The sequence below is a fragment of the Dipodomys merriami genome, unplaced genomic scaffold (genome assembly GCF_024711535.1).
Source record: "Dipodomys merriami isolate MVZ:Mamm:240054 unplaced genomic scaffold, mDipMer1.0.p SCAF_213, whole genome shotgun sequence".
Classification (NCBI taxonomy): domain Eukaryota; kingdom Metazoa; phylum Chordata; class Mammalia; order Rodentia; family Heteromyidae; genus Dipodomys; species Dipodomys merriami.
In genome coordinates, this window is record NW_027203527.1 from 1,404,965 (window position 1) to 1,422,345 (window position 17,381).

The following is a 17,381-nucleotide window of genomic DNA, read 5'->3' on the forward strand; positions in this document are numbered from 1 at the left end:
AAACTCAGGCCCTCATGCTTCCTAGGCTCTACCATTTGAACCATGCCCCAGTCTCTTTTTTCTAGTTATTTTCTGAATAAATTCTTACATTTTTTGCCTGGGCTGGCCTGGACCATGATCTTCTTATGTAGCTGAGAAGACAGATAGATGGTTCTGATGGGGTTTTGCTGAAATTTTTTTGTCCAGGCTGGCCTCAAACCATGATCCTTCAAATATCTGCCTTACAAGCAGTTGAGACTATAGTCACAATGCATTCTGTCCAAAGTAACTAAATTTCAAAAAAAAAATCTTAGTAATTGAATATACTATAACATTGTAACTATTATAATACCTCATTGATTGTTGGCTTCTTATAGGAAGAATATGAAGAACTGCTTCGGTATGCTATAGTGACTCCAAATATTGAATCCATGGCTTCACAGCTCCCTCATCCTAGGGCAGAGGTGGTGCCAGACCTTAGAATTCCTACTACAATGGATATGCTTCATAATCAAGGTTATGTATATTTTGTAAGATATCTCTCAATTAAAGGTATTGAATTTCTCAGTAACATACAATGTAAAAATAGCTCTCCAGATTAGAGATTCTTCTCAGTCATTGGTACGTGTAGAAATCATGTGGGGAATCTTCTTACATTTCACTGGTTCTTGTATGACAGCTGGGTTTTTATTTGAACTTCATTTAACTCTTACGGAAAGTAATAGAGTTTTAAAAAATGCTGTAGCAGTTGTCTCTCCTAGTGGGATATGTTGAAACTCAATTCTTGTTCCAACAGTTCTTTGTCAGCTAGGGTTGTCTTTAAAACTTAATGGGCAGGCCCAACAATAAAGATGGTCCCTATACACCTTCAGAATCCGTTAAGTTCTTCTATGGACCATATGTGGAAACTTGGTCAGCAGGATATGTGCACATGGTGGGCTGTTTGGATTATCAGCCACCGAATTGAGAGCTGTTACAAACCAGGATAAAAAGAATGTACATGAATAGATGTGTAAAAAGCATAGAAGGAAGGATGAAATTCCTTCTACCTTTCCATTGGTATTCAGTAAAGATCAGTGCAAGATCCCAAACCGCTTCTTTACAAAAATGTTCTTCCTCAGGGTTCAATCACAGTTGTTAGTGGACACCTGCCACACTGTAAGCATTCCTCCAACGATCCTTGTCCTTGAAAGTACATGACAGCTATTTTGGAGGCAGAAGACTCCTGGGTGTCCAGTAAAACACATCTGTAGTATCTGTTCCTCGTGCTCTTAAGATAACGTGTTTTCAAGGTTTTTCAGTCTTCAGTCTGTTTTGTTAGAACAAAGACTACAGGACCATAGCCTTAAAACAGCAATTTATGATGACAAAGTTTTCTGCTTATATTTATTTGCCTCAAGAGGTATGAACTGTGGATTTATTCATTCTGCATCAGTGGTCTCAATGTTCTTATTACATTGAGTACCTTAACAGTTCCTACTGAGCAAACTCAAAGGTGCTGTATACTCTTGTCAATTTAAGCAGGCAGATCTGTATTATAGCCCCATATACCTCTCTGCCTTTAAGGGGCTTACCAAAAGCTTGTCTCCACTCCGCTGCCAACTCTTGTACGCTGTTACCAGCTCAGGCAATTTACTTTGCTAGCTCCAACATTTCAGAGTAATCAGCTGGGCGCCAGTGGTTCACATTACTATAATCCTAGCTACTTGGAAAGCTGAGATCTAAGGATTGCCGTTTGAATCCAGTCCAGAAAGGAAAGTCTGTGACACACTTATCTCCAATTAAACATCAAAAATATCTGGAAGTAGAGCTGTGGCTCAAATGGTAGAATACTAGCCTTGAACAAAAATACTCAGGGACAGTTTCCAGGCCCTGAATTCAAGCTCCAGGACCAGCACAAAGGAACAGAAAAGAGTCTTACAGATAGTATACAAATGACAAATGCTAGTAAGGATGTAGGGAAGAGGAGCCTTTATACAAAGTATGTTATACTTCTACTGGACTCAGTATGAAAACTACAACTACCATATAATCCCACCATCCCACTTCTGGGTATATTTCCAAAGAAATCAAAGTCAGCATACAATAGAGATACCTGCACTCTGTATCCTTCTGCTTACAATAACCAAGCTATAGAATCAGTGTAGATACCCATCAACAGATGAAAGGATTTTTTAATGTGGTATACATAGAAATGGAGTAATTTTTAGACATGAGGATAAATTGGTCTAGCATAGTGACTTATACCTATAATTCAACATACTTGGAATGCAGAGGTCAGAATGTCATGGTTCCTAGCCAGTCCAGACAAAAATTTAATGAGATCACCATCTCAGCAAACTAGGCATTGTGGTGCACACCTGGGATCCCAGCTACACTTAGAGGCCATAGCTAGAAGGGCTATAATGCAGGCCTACGCTGGACAGAAACAGGAGCCCCCATCTAAAAATCAACCTAAGCAAAAAGGGCTGGAGTCAGTACTCAAATGGCAGAACATCTAATAAGCAAATCCCTGAGAGATGTGAAAATCCCTGAACTCTCTCTCACACACACACACACACACACAAAAAAAAAAATCATATTTGGAGAAAATGGTTGAAACTGGAGGTCATCCTGTTAAATAAACCAGACTTGGGCACATACTATGTTTTCTTTCATGGATAGAATCTAGATTTTTGGTTTAAAAAAAAAATGGGAGTCTGGTGCTAGTGGCTCACACCTGTAATCCTAGCTACTCAGGAGGTTGAGATCTGAGACTGATGGTTCAAAGCCAGCCCAGGCAAGAAGGTCCTTAACCACCAAAAAAAGTGGAGCTATGGCTCAAGTAATAGAGTGTAATAGGCTTGAGCAAAAAGTTAAGGGACAGTGCTCAGGACATGAGTTCAAGCCCCAGTACCAGCAAAAACAAAAAGTAAGTGGGTCAATATTTGAGAAGAAAACCAGAGAAAGTGGGAGGTAGGGAAAAAGAGGGTAATAGGGGAGAGGGTAAAGTGTTTATATGATCAAAGATCGAAGTATATTAAATGCATATATGAAGAATGTCACATAATGAAACCTTCTATGTTGTATCATCAACATGCACTTAATTTTTACCAAGAAGTTTGGTTTAATTTTTTTAAACTTTCTTTTTGGTAGGAAGTTGCCCTACAGTAAGAGAAACTGGAACAGAAGTTGGAAAAGGTTACGATGTTCCTATTTCCGGCCGTTTAAGGACAAGCGGTATGACTTTCAGCTTGATCAATATTATCTATGTAATAGGAGGAATACTGCCACACATTATTTATTGGCCAGATTTTTAAATGATACTATTTCTGGCTGGGAAGGTGGCTCAGTGCTTGCCTTGCATGCATGAGGCCCTGGGTTTGATTCTTCAGCACCACGTAAGCAGAAAAAGCAGGAAGTATCACCATGGCTGGAGTGGTAAAGTGGTAGCTTGAGCTGAAGAACTGAAGGACATCACCCAGGTCCAGAGTTCAGGCCCGTGACTGACAACAACAACAACCAACAAAAAGATACTATTTCTAATTTAATTAGTAATATTTAAAATCACGCAGGCAAGTATTTTTAAAGACTTGGGCTATTAGGTAGTTTGTCCAATGTCAGTCTTTTGCAAGCCATCTTCTTGCCAGCTTATGGGCATTGTGTGTACTGAGGTAATGATCTTTGCAATGTCTTTTACCTCCTGTTTTCTCCTTCACTGTTCTTGAAATACACTCACTTTTTAGTTTAATTTTAAAAAACTTTGTATCAGTTGATAACATAAAATAAATATACACTTACTATAATAAGAAAGCAGGGGCTGGGAAGGTGGCTCAGTGGTAAAGCGCTTGCCTTGCATGCATGAGGCCCTGGATTCGATTCCTCAGCACCACATAAGCAAAAAAGAAAAAAAGCCGGAAGTGGCACTTTGGCTCAAGTGGTTGAGTGCTAGCCTTGAGCTGAAGAGCTGAGGGATAGTGCCCAGGCCCAGAGTTCAGGCCCCACGACCGGACCCAAAAAAAAAGAAAGAAAAAGAAAGCAATGGTAAACATAATGAAAAAAATCACTAATTTTATCTAAATATTGTGTGGGTGGTATGTTGAGCCTGAGATCTGCCTTGTCTCAGTTGAAACAAGATTAGCAATGTTAAAGCGGTTTTAAAAACACAGAGCCAAATTCAGATGTTCCTACCTAGACATATCTGGCTTGTTTTCATTATGGCTTTGACTGTTCCCCACCTCTTTGAATAGGGAGATCTGTTTATTTCTCACCTACATGTTGAAGGCTAACAGGTTTGTTACAACAGAGTATTTGAGAGTAGTTGTACAAAGCGATTTCAGTTCTACACCAGTTTGTTTATACAATGCATCTTAATCAGTGTCATCCCTCCCCCATCTCTCCCAACCCTACCCACCCCTCAATTTTACTAGTTCCATTTCACATACATTGAGTACGATGACTATATTCTTCCTTTCTTTATCCATCTACCTCCCTCCTTGACCTCACCCCTACCCTATACCCAATACATTAAATTCCAGTTTCCTGGGTTTCCTTTTGTTAGACTATAGGTTATTTGTTCAAAGGAATTATACCATTGGAATTCTCACCTGCATATACCATGCTCTAATTAATATATTTATGTATATATGGATATGACCTTGTATATATTTACATATATATTTATATATTAGATCTAATTTCCACATATAAGAGAAAGCATGTGTCCTTTGTCTCTCTGTGGCCTTGACTTCACCTAACGTAATTTTTTCCAGGTTCATTCATTTTTCTGTAAATAATGAAATACTGTTCTTCCTTATGGATGAGTAAAATTACATTTTATTATATACATTTGCTTGATGCATTCATTCATTGAAGGGCATCTGGGCTGTTTTTATAACTTGGCTAGCCGCTATTTCTTTTCTATTTATTTTATTGTGAAGATGCTCTGCAGAGGGGTTACAGTTACATGAGTAAGGCAATGAGTACATTTCTTGCCAAACCTTGTTACCCCTTCGTTGTTGTTCTCCCACTATCCCCTTCCCTCCCCATCTCCCACCCCACCCCCCGCCAAAAGTTGTAAAGTACAATTTTTATTTTTTATGACTTTTTTTATTGTGAAAATACTGTACAGAGGAGTTACAATTATATGGGCAAGATAACGAGTACATTTCTTATCAAGCATTGTTGCCTCCTCCTTTGTTTCCCCTTCCCATCCCTTCCCATCTCCCCCCACCCACCTTCCTCCCTGCCCCCCCTCCCCCGCCAAAGTTGTAAAGTTCATTTTTCAATATAACTACTTTGTACATCTCGTTGTTGCAATGGGTCCACCTGTATATCCCTATTTAAACGATTTGTTTTTTCCCTTCCCCTCCACAAATTATACCAACATCAAATACAGTGAAAGCAGGGGTTATATCGTGGGGAAGGAACATACAAAGCAACAAATAAGTCATCTTATAAATATGTTAGAAACAATCACATGAAAGAAATAAAACATTTGAATACTTATCTTGGGGGTTCATTTCACCTAACATCAATTTATCTGACCTTTTCTGCTTGTCTCAGATATATACTAGTTATTGCAAATAAGGGAAACCATGGGGCCTATGTTTCTTTGGGCCTGGCTTACTTCACTTAATATAATTTTTTCCAAGTCTTTCCATTTCCTAACAAATGGGGCAATGTCATTCTTTCTGATGGAGGCATAATTCCATTGTGTATATATACCACATTTTCTTGATCCATTCATCTACTGAGGGGCATTTGGGTTGGTTCCATATCTTAGCTATGGTAAATAATGCTGCAATAAACATAGTTGTGCTGGAAGCTTTAGTGTGGTCTTGTTTGTGGTCATTTGGGTAAATGCCCAAAAGTGGGATTGCTGGGTCATAGGGGAGCTCTATGTGGAGTCTTTTGAGGAACCTCCATACTACTTTCCAAACTGGTTGAACAACTTTACACTCCCACCAACAATGCAGTAAGGTTCCCTTCTGTCCACATCCCCTCCAGCATCTGTTGTTATTAGAGTTCTTGATTATAGCCATTCTAACTGGGGTGAGGTGGTATCTCAATGTTGTTTTGATTTGCATTTCTTTTATGGCTAGAGAGCTCGAACATTTCTTCATGTGTCTATTGGCTATCTTTGCTCTTCAGAGAAGTTTCTCTTTAAGTCTTTAGCCCACTTATTTATTGACTAGCCCCTATTTATATTGTTCAGTCTTAGCTGTTTTATTTAACACCATCCCAGTGTTAAACATAAAACAATAATAACCTGTATACAACAACTCTAGCTTTTGTCAATTTTTTAACCCTCTCTCTGCTTCAGTTTTCTTGTCATTAAAACAGAGATTATAATACCTACTCCTAAGGTAGCTTGTATTATAAAAGCTCATTCTTCAACATTTTTATTGCAAGAATATAAAAAAGTAAAGTCAATATGATAATACAGTTCAGGCTAGATTTGGATATGTAAAGACAGACATTATCTGTTGGGATAGAAGTCATCTGTTGAGAGGTAGTGGAAAGTTGTAGCCATCCCAGTCAGTCCTGAATTGGTGACAGTACTGAAATTGAGAATAAAGTCTGGTTGCTGGTCATTCATCTCTGTAATCCTAGCTGCTCAGGAGGCTGCGACCTTAGGATCAAGGTTCAAAGCCAGCCTGGGCAGAAAAGTCCATACAAATCTTATCTCTAGGGCTGGGAAGGTGGCTCAGTGGTAGAGCGCTTGCCTTGCATGCCTGAGGCCCTGGGTTCGATTCCCCAGCACCACATAAGCAAAAAGAAAAAAGCAGGAAGTGGCACTGTGACTCAAGTGGTAGAGCACTAACCTTGAGCTAAAGAGCTGAGGGACAGCGCCCAGGCCCAGAGTTCAGGCCCCACGACCGGACCCCCCCCCCAAAAAAAAAAGAAAAAAAAAACTTTAACCTGGAAAAAGCTGGAAGTGAAGATGTAGTTTACATGGTAGAGCACTAAACTTGAGTAGAAAAAGCCAAGTAAAGAGCATTGGGCATTGATCTTCCTTCCTTTTTTAAATTAGCATATGTTAAAAGTACAATGGAGATTTATTGTGCTATTTTCATATATGCATATAATGTACTTTGATCAAAATTATCCCTTCTATTACTTTTTCTTTTTTCCCCTCCCCTCCCTTTCCCCACCTCCTGTCTCCTTCCCCTCTTCTTCCATTCCCCCACTTTCTTTTTGGTTCAGTCCCCAGTACTGAACTCAGGACTTTGAGCTTGCTAGACAGGTTTTCTACTACTTTCTAGCCACATTTCTAGGACCTTCCCCACCTTTTGTTGGTGGTGGTGGTGGTTGGTCATGGGGCTTGAACTCTGAGCCTGGGCGCTGTCCCTGAGCACTTCAGCTCAAGGCAAGGGCTCTACCACTTGAGTCATAGTGCCACTTCCCCTCCCCACTTTTTAAACAACTTTCAGTGGGTTTCATTATTCTGTTTAATCAATTTTTTTACCCTATTCTTTTACTCTCCCTGGCTCCTCTCCCTCAAAATAATCCCCTGCATTTTACACTCATGTCATTTTTTTTTTAAGGCCTACAATTCCACACGAGGGAAAGAGTGCTACATTTGCTGTATTTGTCTTTCTCACACAACTGTTCTTTTATTCCAGGATCACCACCAGCATTATCACCAAGGAAATCTCACCCAGTCATGGACTTTTTCAGTTCCCATCTTTTAGATGACTCTTCCTCTATAGACACTAATTCTGCTCACACAGAAACCCACAAAACAGTTTCAGGAGATTATCTTGTTTCTGATGAAAACCTTCAGAAATTGGAGAGTGTGCTTGATCTTTGGAGTTCAGGTCTTAAGGTAATTGAATTTGTTTATTTACAGTTGTTTACTATGCATTGTGATAGCTTTATTGTTGATTATACTGATTATGCTTCTTATACTTTAAAAAAAAATGATTGCCCTGAGCTCAGTACAGATCTCAATCTGTGTGCTTCTTATTCATTTTTTTCTTGTCAGTTGTGGGGCTTGCACTCCGGGCCTAGGCACTGTCCTTGAGCTTTTTGGCTCAAGATTTGTGCTCTTCTTTGTTGAGCCACTAGGCCACTGCCGGTTTCCTGATAATTAATTGGAGATAAGAGTCCCATAGACTTTCCTGCCTGGGCTGGCTTTGAACCATGATCCTCAAATCTCAGCCGCCTAAAGCTGCCTCTTCAATTAACCATCAAAAAAGCCATCTGGTAGAAGTGGCGCTGTGGCTCAAGTGGTAGAGCGCTAGCCTTGAGCTGAAGAGCTGAGGGACAGTACGCAGACCCAGAGTTCAGGCCCCAGGACCAGCAAAAAAAAAAAAAAAGAAGCCAGCTGGGCACTGTTGGCTTATGCCTGTAATCCTAATGACTCTTGAGCAGCTAGGATTACAGGTATAAGCCACCAGCGTCTGGCACTTCTCATTCTTTAATGTACATAGGAATCATCCTGGTTCATATTAAATTATAGCTTCATATCAATAGGTCATTCCAAGGATCCTTTATATTAAGGTTCACTTGAGTCCAGGAGTTCAAGACTACTCATACCTGTAATTCTAGCTACTCAAGAGGGTGAAATCTGAGGATCACGGTTCAAACCCCACGCAGAAAAGTCCCTGAGATTCTTATCTCCTATAAACTACTCAGAAAAGCCTGAAGTGGTATTGTGGCTCAAATGTTAGAACACTAGCTTTGAACACACTGATATGGGGTCTTGTATTTGGCCTGGGCACTACCTCTTAGCTTTTGTTATTGTACCACTTGAGCCATATAATTCCACTACTGGCTTTTTGCTGGTTAATTAGAAATAAGACTCACACAGGCTTTCCTGCCCTAGGCTAGTTTCAAACCATGATTCCTGGATCTCAGCCTCCTGAGTCGCTAGAACTACAGATGTGAGCCCCCACCTCCTAGCTACATTTCATACTTCTATGAGACATTCAAATTTGTCTCTTAGTTCAGTTAACCATATTTGTTTTAGGGATTTTGTATACATATATATACATATATCTAACAAATATGTTTTTATATATGTATATGTTATATTTTATGTGTTCCAGTGATAAGGGTGAAAAGAGCAATTTGTCATAAGGTGGCTATTGTGGTAGGTGGTTGGGGGAAGAAGGCTCCAGGTTCCATGGTTTCCACAAGCACAACAACCTTTATCAGGACAAACTCCCAGTTATGATGTTCAGCCAGGCCTGATCCTCCTGTCTTTTTCACCTGTCCTGTCTTAATTTGGACTGTCAAGTCCTTGAACAAACAAAGGGATTTCCCTAAGGAAGCCTAAATATTTTGTTTTGTTTTTGTTTTATTAAGTACATTTGTTCATTTACCTTGCTGTACTATTACATTTTCAAGCCCAGATTTCAAGCTTGGTAAATGTACAAAAAGACTCCTTAGATAACTCTAATGGATAGAAACGCAGCAAATGCAGTTAAATGTTTTAAACAGCCACAAGTTAGCGAGAGTTTTATTTCAGAGGGTACATGGATAAGCAGTCTAAGGGATAGGGAGTAGATAGATTCCTAAAATAATAAATAAAATTTTAATAAGCTTTTTGAGTAGTCAAGTAATTTAAATTTGGTGTTGAAACATGCATTTACACTTTTTGAGACTTCTCAAAAATCTCAGTGCTGGTTTTTTGTTTGTTTGTTTTTTTTAATAACAACAAATGTCCCTCCTGTAGTGAACTGTGAAAGAATGGTTGTTGAAGGTGCATTGCATACATCATCTTTTCTTCAGTTCAGGTTTAAGAAGAGGTATCAAGGAACAAACTTAAGTGTCAATGTATTTCTCTTTCAGACAAACATTATGTCTGAACTCAGTAAGTGGAGACTTAATTTTATTGACTGGCACCGAATGGAGATGAAGAAAGAGAAAGAAAAGCACACAGCACAAATAAAGCAGCTGGGCAGCCAGATCACTGAATTAAAGGAGCTGCAGAGAGCCTTTGAGGTTTCCATTGGGAGAAAAGATGAGGTCTTCTGTTTTATTATATCTCCTTTTTGTTGACGTTTAGAAAATACCTTGCTAGAAAATGCATTCCAAAAACTAATGATTATTTAGCTTACACAAGAGATGAAGAGTGGGCTGGGAAGGTGGCTGAGTGGTAGAGTGCTTGCTTCACATGCATGAGTTCCTGGGTTCGATTCCTCAGCACCACATAAGCAGAAAAAGCCAGAAGTGGCGCTGTGGCTCAAGTAGTAGAGCGCTAGCCTTGAGCTGAAGAGCTGAGGCAGTACCTAGGCCCAGAGTTCAGGCCCCATGACCGACAAAAAAAAGAGAGAGAGAGAGAGAGATGAAGAGCAAGTCACTGAGAAACTGAGAGTAAAATCAGTATACAGCCATAGGATTGGTTCTTCTCATCAGACATGCCAGTATTGGGTCATTTTATCCTCACTTCTGGTTATAGAGTGCTTAGTGTTTTAAGAGTCTCTCCTAAATGTAAGACTTGATTTTTTCCTCCTAATCTTTTTATCCTAACCTCCTTAATAAAACACTAAGAAACCACACTCTCCACTTTTAAACCCTCCCTGAAATGGACTTTTTTTTTGCGGGGGGTGGCGGAGGGGGGGGGGGGTCCGGTCTTGGGGCCTGAACTCTGGGCTTGGTCACTGTCCCTCAGCTCTTCAGCTCAAGGCTAGCGCTCTACCACTTGAGCCACAGTGCCACTTCTGGCTTTTTTTCTTTTTGCTTCTGTGGTGCTGAGGAATCGAACCCAGGGCCTCATGCATGCAAGGCAAGCGCTCTACCACTGAGCCAACTTCCCAGCCCCCTGGGATGGACATTTAAACCTCTCACATCCTGTCTGTTATATGTCCTTTCATTGATGAAGATAAATATAGAAGAAATCTTTTATTTCACTTTCTGTGAGCTTCTAACTTGAGGGTCAAGTTCAGGTCTGTGCCCGGCTGAGCCTCCAGCCATTTATGGGTTATAAGTAAGAGGGTAATGGCTTGCAGAGAACAGGGACTCAGGCAGACCCTACAGCTATTGCCTGCAGAAGTGGTATCAGGTGTGCTAATGAGCTACATGAAGATGATAGACTCTTTCTTTTGCTTTTAGAGGGTATGATATAAGTTGAACATTTTACATACTTTGCATTTTTGAAACAGTGAATACTAATATTTTCTCTTACTTTCAAAACTCTGTTCTAAGGTTTTTAAATTTTTTTAAGTATCACACAAAGTACATAGATCATTACTTCAGTTCATGAAAGTGAATAAAGAATAAAATAACAGCCATCTGTCACCATGCAACCTACAACATAGAATCTATTTGATATCTTAGAATGGGTACCCTTTACTCTTCTGAAAAAAGGATAGGGATGAATGTAGTGGCACATGCCTGTAATCCCAGAATTCCAGAGGCAGAGGTAGAAGGATCATGAGTTCCAGGCCAGCCTGGTACTCATGGCAAGACCCTGTCTCAAACCAGCAGCTGGCAAACACATTTGTTTGGTGTTTTTCCCTATTGGTACTGATATGAGGGTTTGAACTAAGGGCTTGGGTGTTATCCCTTATCTTTTTCACTCAAGGCTGATACTCTGCCACTTAAACTACAACTCCACTTCCAGTTTTTTGGTGGTTAATTAGAGATAAGAGTCTCATATACTTCCCTATCCATGATCCTCAGATCTAAGCCTCCTACATACCTAGAATGACAGGTTTGAGCCACTTGCAACCAGCTTAATCCAGAGGTAGAGTCTCATGGACTTTTCTACTAGGCTGACTTTGAAACTTGATCTGTATATCTCAGCCTCCTGAGTGGCTAAGATTACATACATGAGCCATTATTGTCTGGCAGACTACCTTTTTATCTAGTGTAACCATTTTTAGATATGTATTTTATAAGACATAGGTACCTATCTTGTATCTATCTTTGAAATGTCTATCTTATATTTTTATAAAATATATGTTTTATAAGATATGTCTTTTATAAAAGAATATTACTGTGGAAGATGAACATCAAAATATATCTGTTCTTTGCTTTGATAATTTTGTTGGGACCAGAAAATCACTAAATTGCTACTGAGAAACTTCCATATCCAAGGTAGTGGTTGTGGCTAGAAAGAATTAGAACCTGGCCTGCTTACAAGTCTACTGAATGCCTTCTGTATATATAACAGTTACATACTATATATGTACAATTTCTAATGAATTATGTTAATAACTATTAATTCTCAAAGACATAAACTATTGGTAATTAGCAATATACATGCACAATGAATATTTCATTTCCCTCTTGTTTCTCTTTATTGAAGTTTTACTATATTCACATGGGAAACATTTTTTAATTTTTTTGTTTTGGATTTTTGTGCCAAATACTAGGTCTTGAATCTAGGGCCTCATGGCTCTTGCTCAGCTTTTTTACTTATGACTGGCATTCTACTATGTAAGCCATGCCCCCAATTACAGATTTTTGCATTTAATAACAGTAATAAGGCTTGTTATACCAATGTGAACTACAAAAAAAACTATACAAGAAAAATGATAAGGCTAATTTGTATGAATATAGTAGAGATCCATAGCTATTCTCTTTAGCTTTTTTTCATGTGGAGAAATCACTTTACCAACTGCTATTATTGCACTATCACAATAATTGTGTTACTTGGTCTTTGCAGGTGATTACCAGCTTGTCTCATGCCTTAGCCAAGCAAAAGGAAAGGATAGAGTTGATGAGGACATTCTTCCACTGGCGAATTAGCCATGTCAAATGCAGACAGGACGTAAGTGAATAAGATAAGGCCAGTAATGGAAATCAAACACCTAAGCTCAAAGGGAGCTTAACTCTTGTCAAAGAAAGATTCATTTTCTAACAAGTCAAAATGTGCTTATGACTTAATATTGCTTGTATTTTATTTTTTTATTGTGAAAATACTGTACAGAGGGGTTACAATTACATAGGCAAGATTAATGAGTACATTTCTTATCAAGCATTGTAGCCTCCTCCTTTGTTTCCCCTTCCCATCCCATTCTCCCCCCACCTCCCCATTGTATTTATTTTAATATAATTGAGAAAATAGCTCTCTGATTTATAGACATACAGTATCATAAGTATAGTTCATATTCTTATATGTTATATACTATCATATGCTACTTGCTGCTTTAGAGTGGTTTAATAAAGATTGTGTTAACTTATAAGTGCTAAAATAATGGATAATTGAACCTCTTTAAACAGATTGGACTTCAGACATGCTTACATGGAAAATGAATTTATAATGTTAAATGTATCATATGCTTCCTGTATTCTATTTCTAAAATTTCTGACCAGATGTAGTAGCATATTCCCAATAGTTCCACTTACTCAGAAGGCTGAGACAGGAGGCTTTCTTGAGCCCAGGAGTTTGTAGCCAGCCTAGGAAACGAAACAAGACTCTATCTCAAAAAAAAGTTTAAACCCAAGCATCCTATATTTTCATTAAATAAGAGCTAAATAAAGATATCAGAATAATGGTAAACTGAGAGAATAATAAACTTTGAGGTGTCAGGCATCCTGTATTTTCATTAAATAAGAGCTAGTAAATAATGGTAAGCTGAGAGAATAATAAACATTAAGGTGTCAGGCATACCTGTTACCCAGCACTTGGAAGGCTGAGGCAGAAGGCTTGTGAATTCAGAGTCAGCCTGGGCCATAGAGCAAGACTTAGTTTCAAAAGTAACAGAGAGAGAAAAAAAGAAAAGAGAAAATTAGTCTATCAAAAACGGTAAGTAGGGCTAGGATGTAGCTCAGTGGCAAAGCACTTGCCTAGCAAGTGCAATATCCTGGGTTCGATCCCTAGTACCAAAAAATTAAAGACCAATAATAATAATTCAGTTTAAAAAACTGGTAAGTAAAGTATTGTCTTGGATATTGGACCATTTCAGCCTCAGGCTTGTAGGTGTATATTTCTTGGTCTTGAGGCCAGTAAACTTATGCATTTACTTTTTTTTTTTTGCTGGCTATGGGGCCTAAACTCTGGGCCTGGGCGCTATCCCTCAGCTCTTCAGCTCAGGCTAGCTTTCTACCACTTGAGCTACAGTGCCACTTCCCAGCTTTTTCTGTTTATGTGGTACTGAGGAATTGAACCCAGGGTCTCATGCATGCAAGGCAAGCACTCTACCACTGAGCCACCTTCCTTCCCATCCCCATAAAGGTAGGAATCTTTAAAGAGGCTGTCTTGTTTACTTCCCAGACATTTTGTAGTGATTTTTCCTAATGTGAATCTAATCTTTATCCACTTGATTCTGTACAAATATGGTAAATTTAAAACATAAAAGATGAGATTATGGGCTGGGAAGGTGGCTCAGTGGTAGAGTGCTTGCCTTGCATGCATGAGGCCCTGGGTTCGATTCCTCAGTACCACATAAGCAGAAAAAAAAAGCCGGAAGTGGCGCTGTGGCTCAAGTGGTAGAGCGCTAGCCTTGAGCTGAAGAGCTGAGGGACAGCACTCAGGCCCAGAGTTCAGGCCCACGACCGGACCCAAAAAAAAAAAAAAGATGAAATTATGTATATGCCATAGAAGATAAAATATAGAAACCCATGCTATAAGGGATGTGTTAGTTTTTCATATTCGACTGAGCCCTAGAGAGGTACCTCTGCATTAATAGTTTAGTTTAAATACTATTATTATCCTAAAATTGTTTTTGTTTGGTGTTTTTTCAAGACTCCTTTGTTTTATTTTTTAGCAATTTTTTATTGTGATTGATTACATAAATTTCACAAATTTCACAATATTGTGGGATAGTGATACTTAGTTAAAGCCACAAACACATAGAATTGTTTTTAATAATGCTTCCTGCTGTGTGTTGGTGGCTCACACCTGTAATCCTAGCTCCTCAGGCAGCTGCAATGTGAGGATCTACGTTGGAAGCCAGCCTGGGAAGGAAAGCTTATGAGGCTCTCATCTCCAATAAACAACCAAAAAGCCAGAAGTGAATCTGTGTCTCATGTGGTAGAGCACTAGCTATAAGTAAAGAAGTTCAGGGACAATGTTTAGACCCTCAACTGGTTAGGAAAAAAAAAAAGCCGGGTGCCGGTGGCTCACACCTGTAATCCTAGCTACTCAGGAGACTGAGATCTGAGGATCATGGTTCAAAGCCAGCCCGGGCAGGAAAGTCCGTGAAACTCTTATCTCCAATAAAACCACAGAAAACTGGAAGTGGCGCTGTAGCTCAAGTGGTAGAGCACTAGCCTTGAGCTGAAGAGCTGAGGGACAGCGCCCAGGCCCAGAGTTCAAGCCCCATGACCGACAAAAAAAAAAAAAAGGAGTGTTTCCTAGTGTTTTCATTTTTATTAACTGCAATAAATCAAATTCCATATTAATCCCTAAAATCATTGTACCTTTTTGCTAGTTATAGGGCTTGAACTCAGAGCTTTGCACTCTCCCTCAGTTTTTCAATCAGAGCTGGCATGATACTATTTTAACCACACCTCCAGCCTACCTTTTTTGCTGGTTAATTGGAGATGCACTTGTCTGCCTATACCAGCTTTGTACCTCAGATGTCAACCTCGTGAGTCCTAGGAGTAGACACTTAAGCCACCAGCTCTTGGCTGGTTTTTCCATAGTTTCAAAGTTATTTGTTAGATGGTCCATAATGAGTAAATATGTAGTTTAAATATTAGCTAGAATAATGGTTCAAGTGGTACAGGGACCTATACCTGTACCAAATCCCAGTATTGACAAAATTTAAAAAAAAAAAAATGTTGGCTAGAATACTTGCGATAACATGACTTTTGAGCTAGTTTTTAGGAAAAGTGGGAATTAGAGCTATTTCACAAGAATTCTCTGATAAATGATATATGTTCCCTATTTGGGTCAGTTTGGTACTATGTAATAGAAAAGTGTAAGAGTTACTAACCTTGTTTATGATGGTGGCATTTAAGTTGAAAGGAAAACAGTCATCTGAAGCCACGGCCTTTATGCTTTCCAGCATTCTTTTAACTAAAAAGTCCTTTCTTCCATTGGGTTTTGGTTTGGATTTTGGTGTTTTCCCTAACTTGATTGACTCTGGTAAGCCATGATGTAATGAGTAGGAGCCCAGGCTGTGAAATCAAACTGGCTTTTCCTTTCTACTGTGTGACCCAAGTCACTTAACCTGTTTTTCCATGGGCAAGTCAAGAGTGATATGATTGCACAGATTAAACAATAACTTATATACACTCCCTCTGTGCTATGTTTACTGTATTAACACATTTGCTAGTGTAACTGTGCCAGTAAATGTATTAACTAATGTATTTGCCATTACCACTGTACTCCTGTTTTTTAGATTTATGAAGGCAAACTAGCTGATCAGTACTTCCATCGAACCTTGCTGAAGAAAGTCTGGAAGGGCTGGCACTCCGTAGTACAGAGGCAGTGGAAGGAGGTGGTAGAACGAGCTTGTCAGGCAAGAGCCGAAGAAGTTTGCATCCAAATTTCACATGATTATGAAAACAAGATTGCTATGGTAAACTTTTTTTTAAGTTGTCCCTTTCTTTCAAAACAAGAGCATCATAGCCACTATCAGTTTATCATTAGCCTTCTTTTTTTTTAGTCTTTATGTACCTAAGAAGAAAAATTCAAAATAAAAATGTTTATCATATTTAATAAACTATGTTCTTAAGTTTAATAAAGTATAAGTTGAAATTATTTTCCTTTGACTTTTTCTTTTGTGCCAGTCCTGGGGCTTGAACTCAGGGCCCAGGCACTATGCTTGAGGTTTTTTGCTCAAGGCTAGTGTTCCACCACTTGAACCACAGAGCCATTTCTGGCCTTTTCTGAGTAGTTTATTGGAGATAAGAATCTTACAGACTTTTTTGCCCAGGCTGGCTTTGAACCAGTTCTGATCTCAGCCTCCTGAGTAACTAGAATTACAGGCATGAGCCACCAGTACCCAACCTTCCTTTGACTTTTTTTTTTTGTGGGTTGTGGGGCTTGAACTCTGGGTCTGGGTACTCTCCCTCAGCTCTTCAGCTCAAGGCTAGCACTCTACCACTTGAGCCACAGCACTACTTCCAGTTTTATGGTGATTAATTGGAGTCTCACTGTCTTTCCTGCCTGGGCTGGCTTTGAACCATGATCCTCAGATCTCAGCCTCCTGAGTAGCTAGGATTACTTACAGGTGTGAGCCACTGGCACCCGGCACTCCTTTGACTTTTAATAGTAAAATTAGCATTGTTTCCTTGGAAAAGCATTTGGGACTCAAAATAATATAAAAACCATTCTAAAGAATGCAATCAAATGTTAAAAGAAAATGTTCACTGAAGCACTAAATTCTTTTTTTTTTTTTTTTTTAAATTGTATTTTATTTTATTTGAGAACATACTGTACAGAGGGGCTACAATTACATGGGCAGGATAATGCATACATTTCTTACCAAGCATTGCAGCCTCCTCCTTTGTTTACCCTTCACTTCCCTTCCCCGCCTCCCCCCTCCCCCCAACCAATTTTACCCCCCTCCCCC

At 39.2% G+C, this 17,381-nt stretch overlaps 1 protein-coding gene across 1 annotated transcript in view; it reads left to right on the forward strand.

Moving 5' to 3' along the window:
- The window catches only part of LOC138834382 (centrosomal protein POC5-like), a 41,080-nt gene that overhangs the window by 8,281 nt on the left and 15,418 nt on the right, over positions 1-17,381 (forward strand). Inside the window, exons 3-8 of the mRNA XM_070033009.1 lie at positions 357-495; positions 3,115-3,198; positions 7,587-7,789; positions 9,760-9,936; positions 12,581-12,685; positions 16,206-16,385. Of these exons, the coding sequence (XP_069889110.1) occupies positions 357-495; positions 3,115-3,198; positions 7,587-7,789; positions 9,760-9,936; positions 12,581-12,685; positions 16,206-16,385 (888 nt within the window). The remainder of the gene's footprint in view (positions 1-356; positions 496-3,114; positions 3,199-7,586; positions 7,790-9,759; positions 9,937-12,580; positions 12,686-16,205; positions 16,386-17,381) is intronic.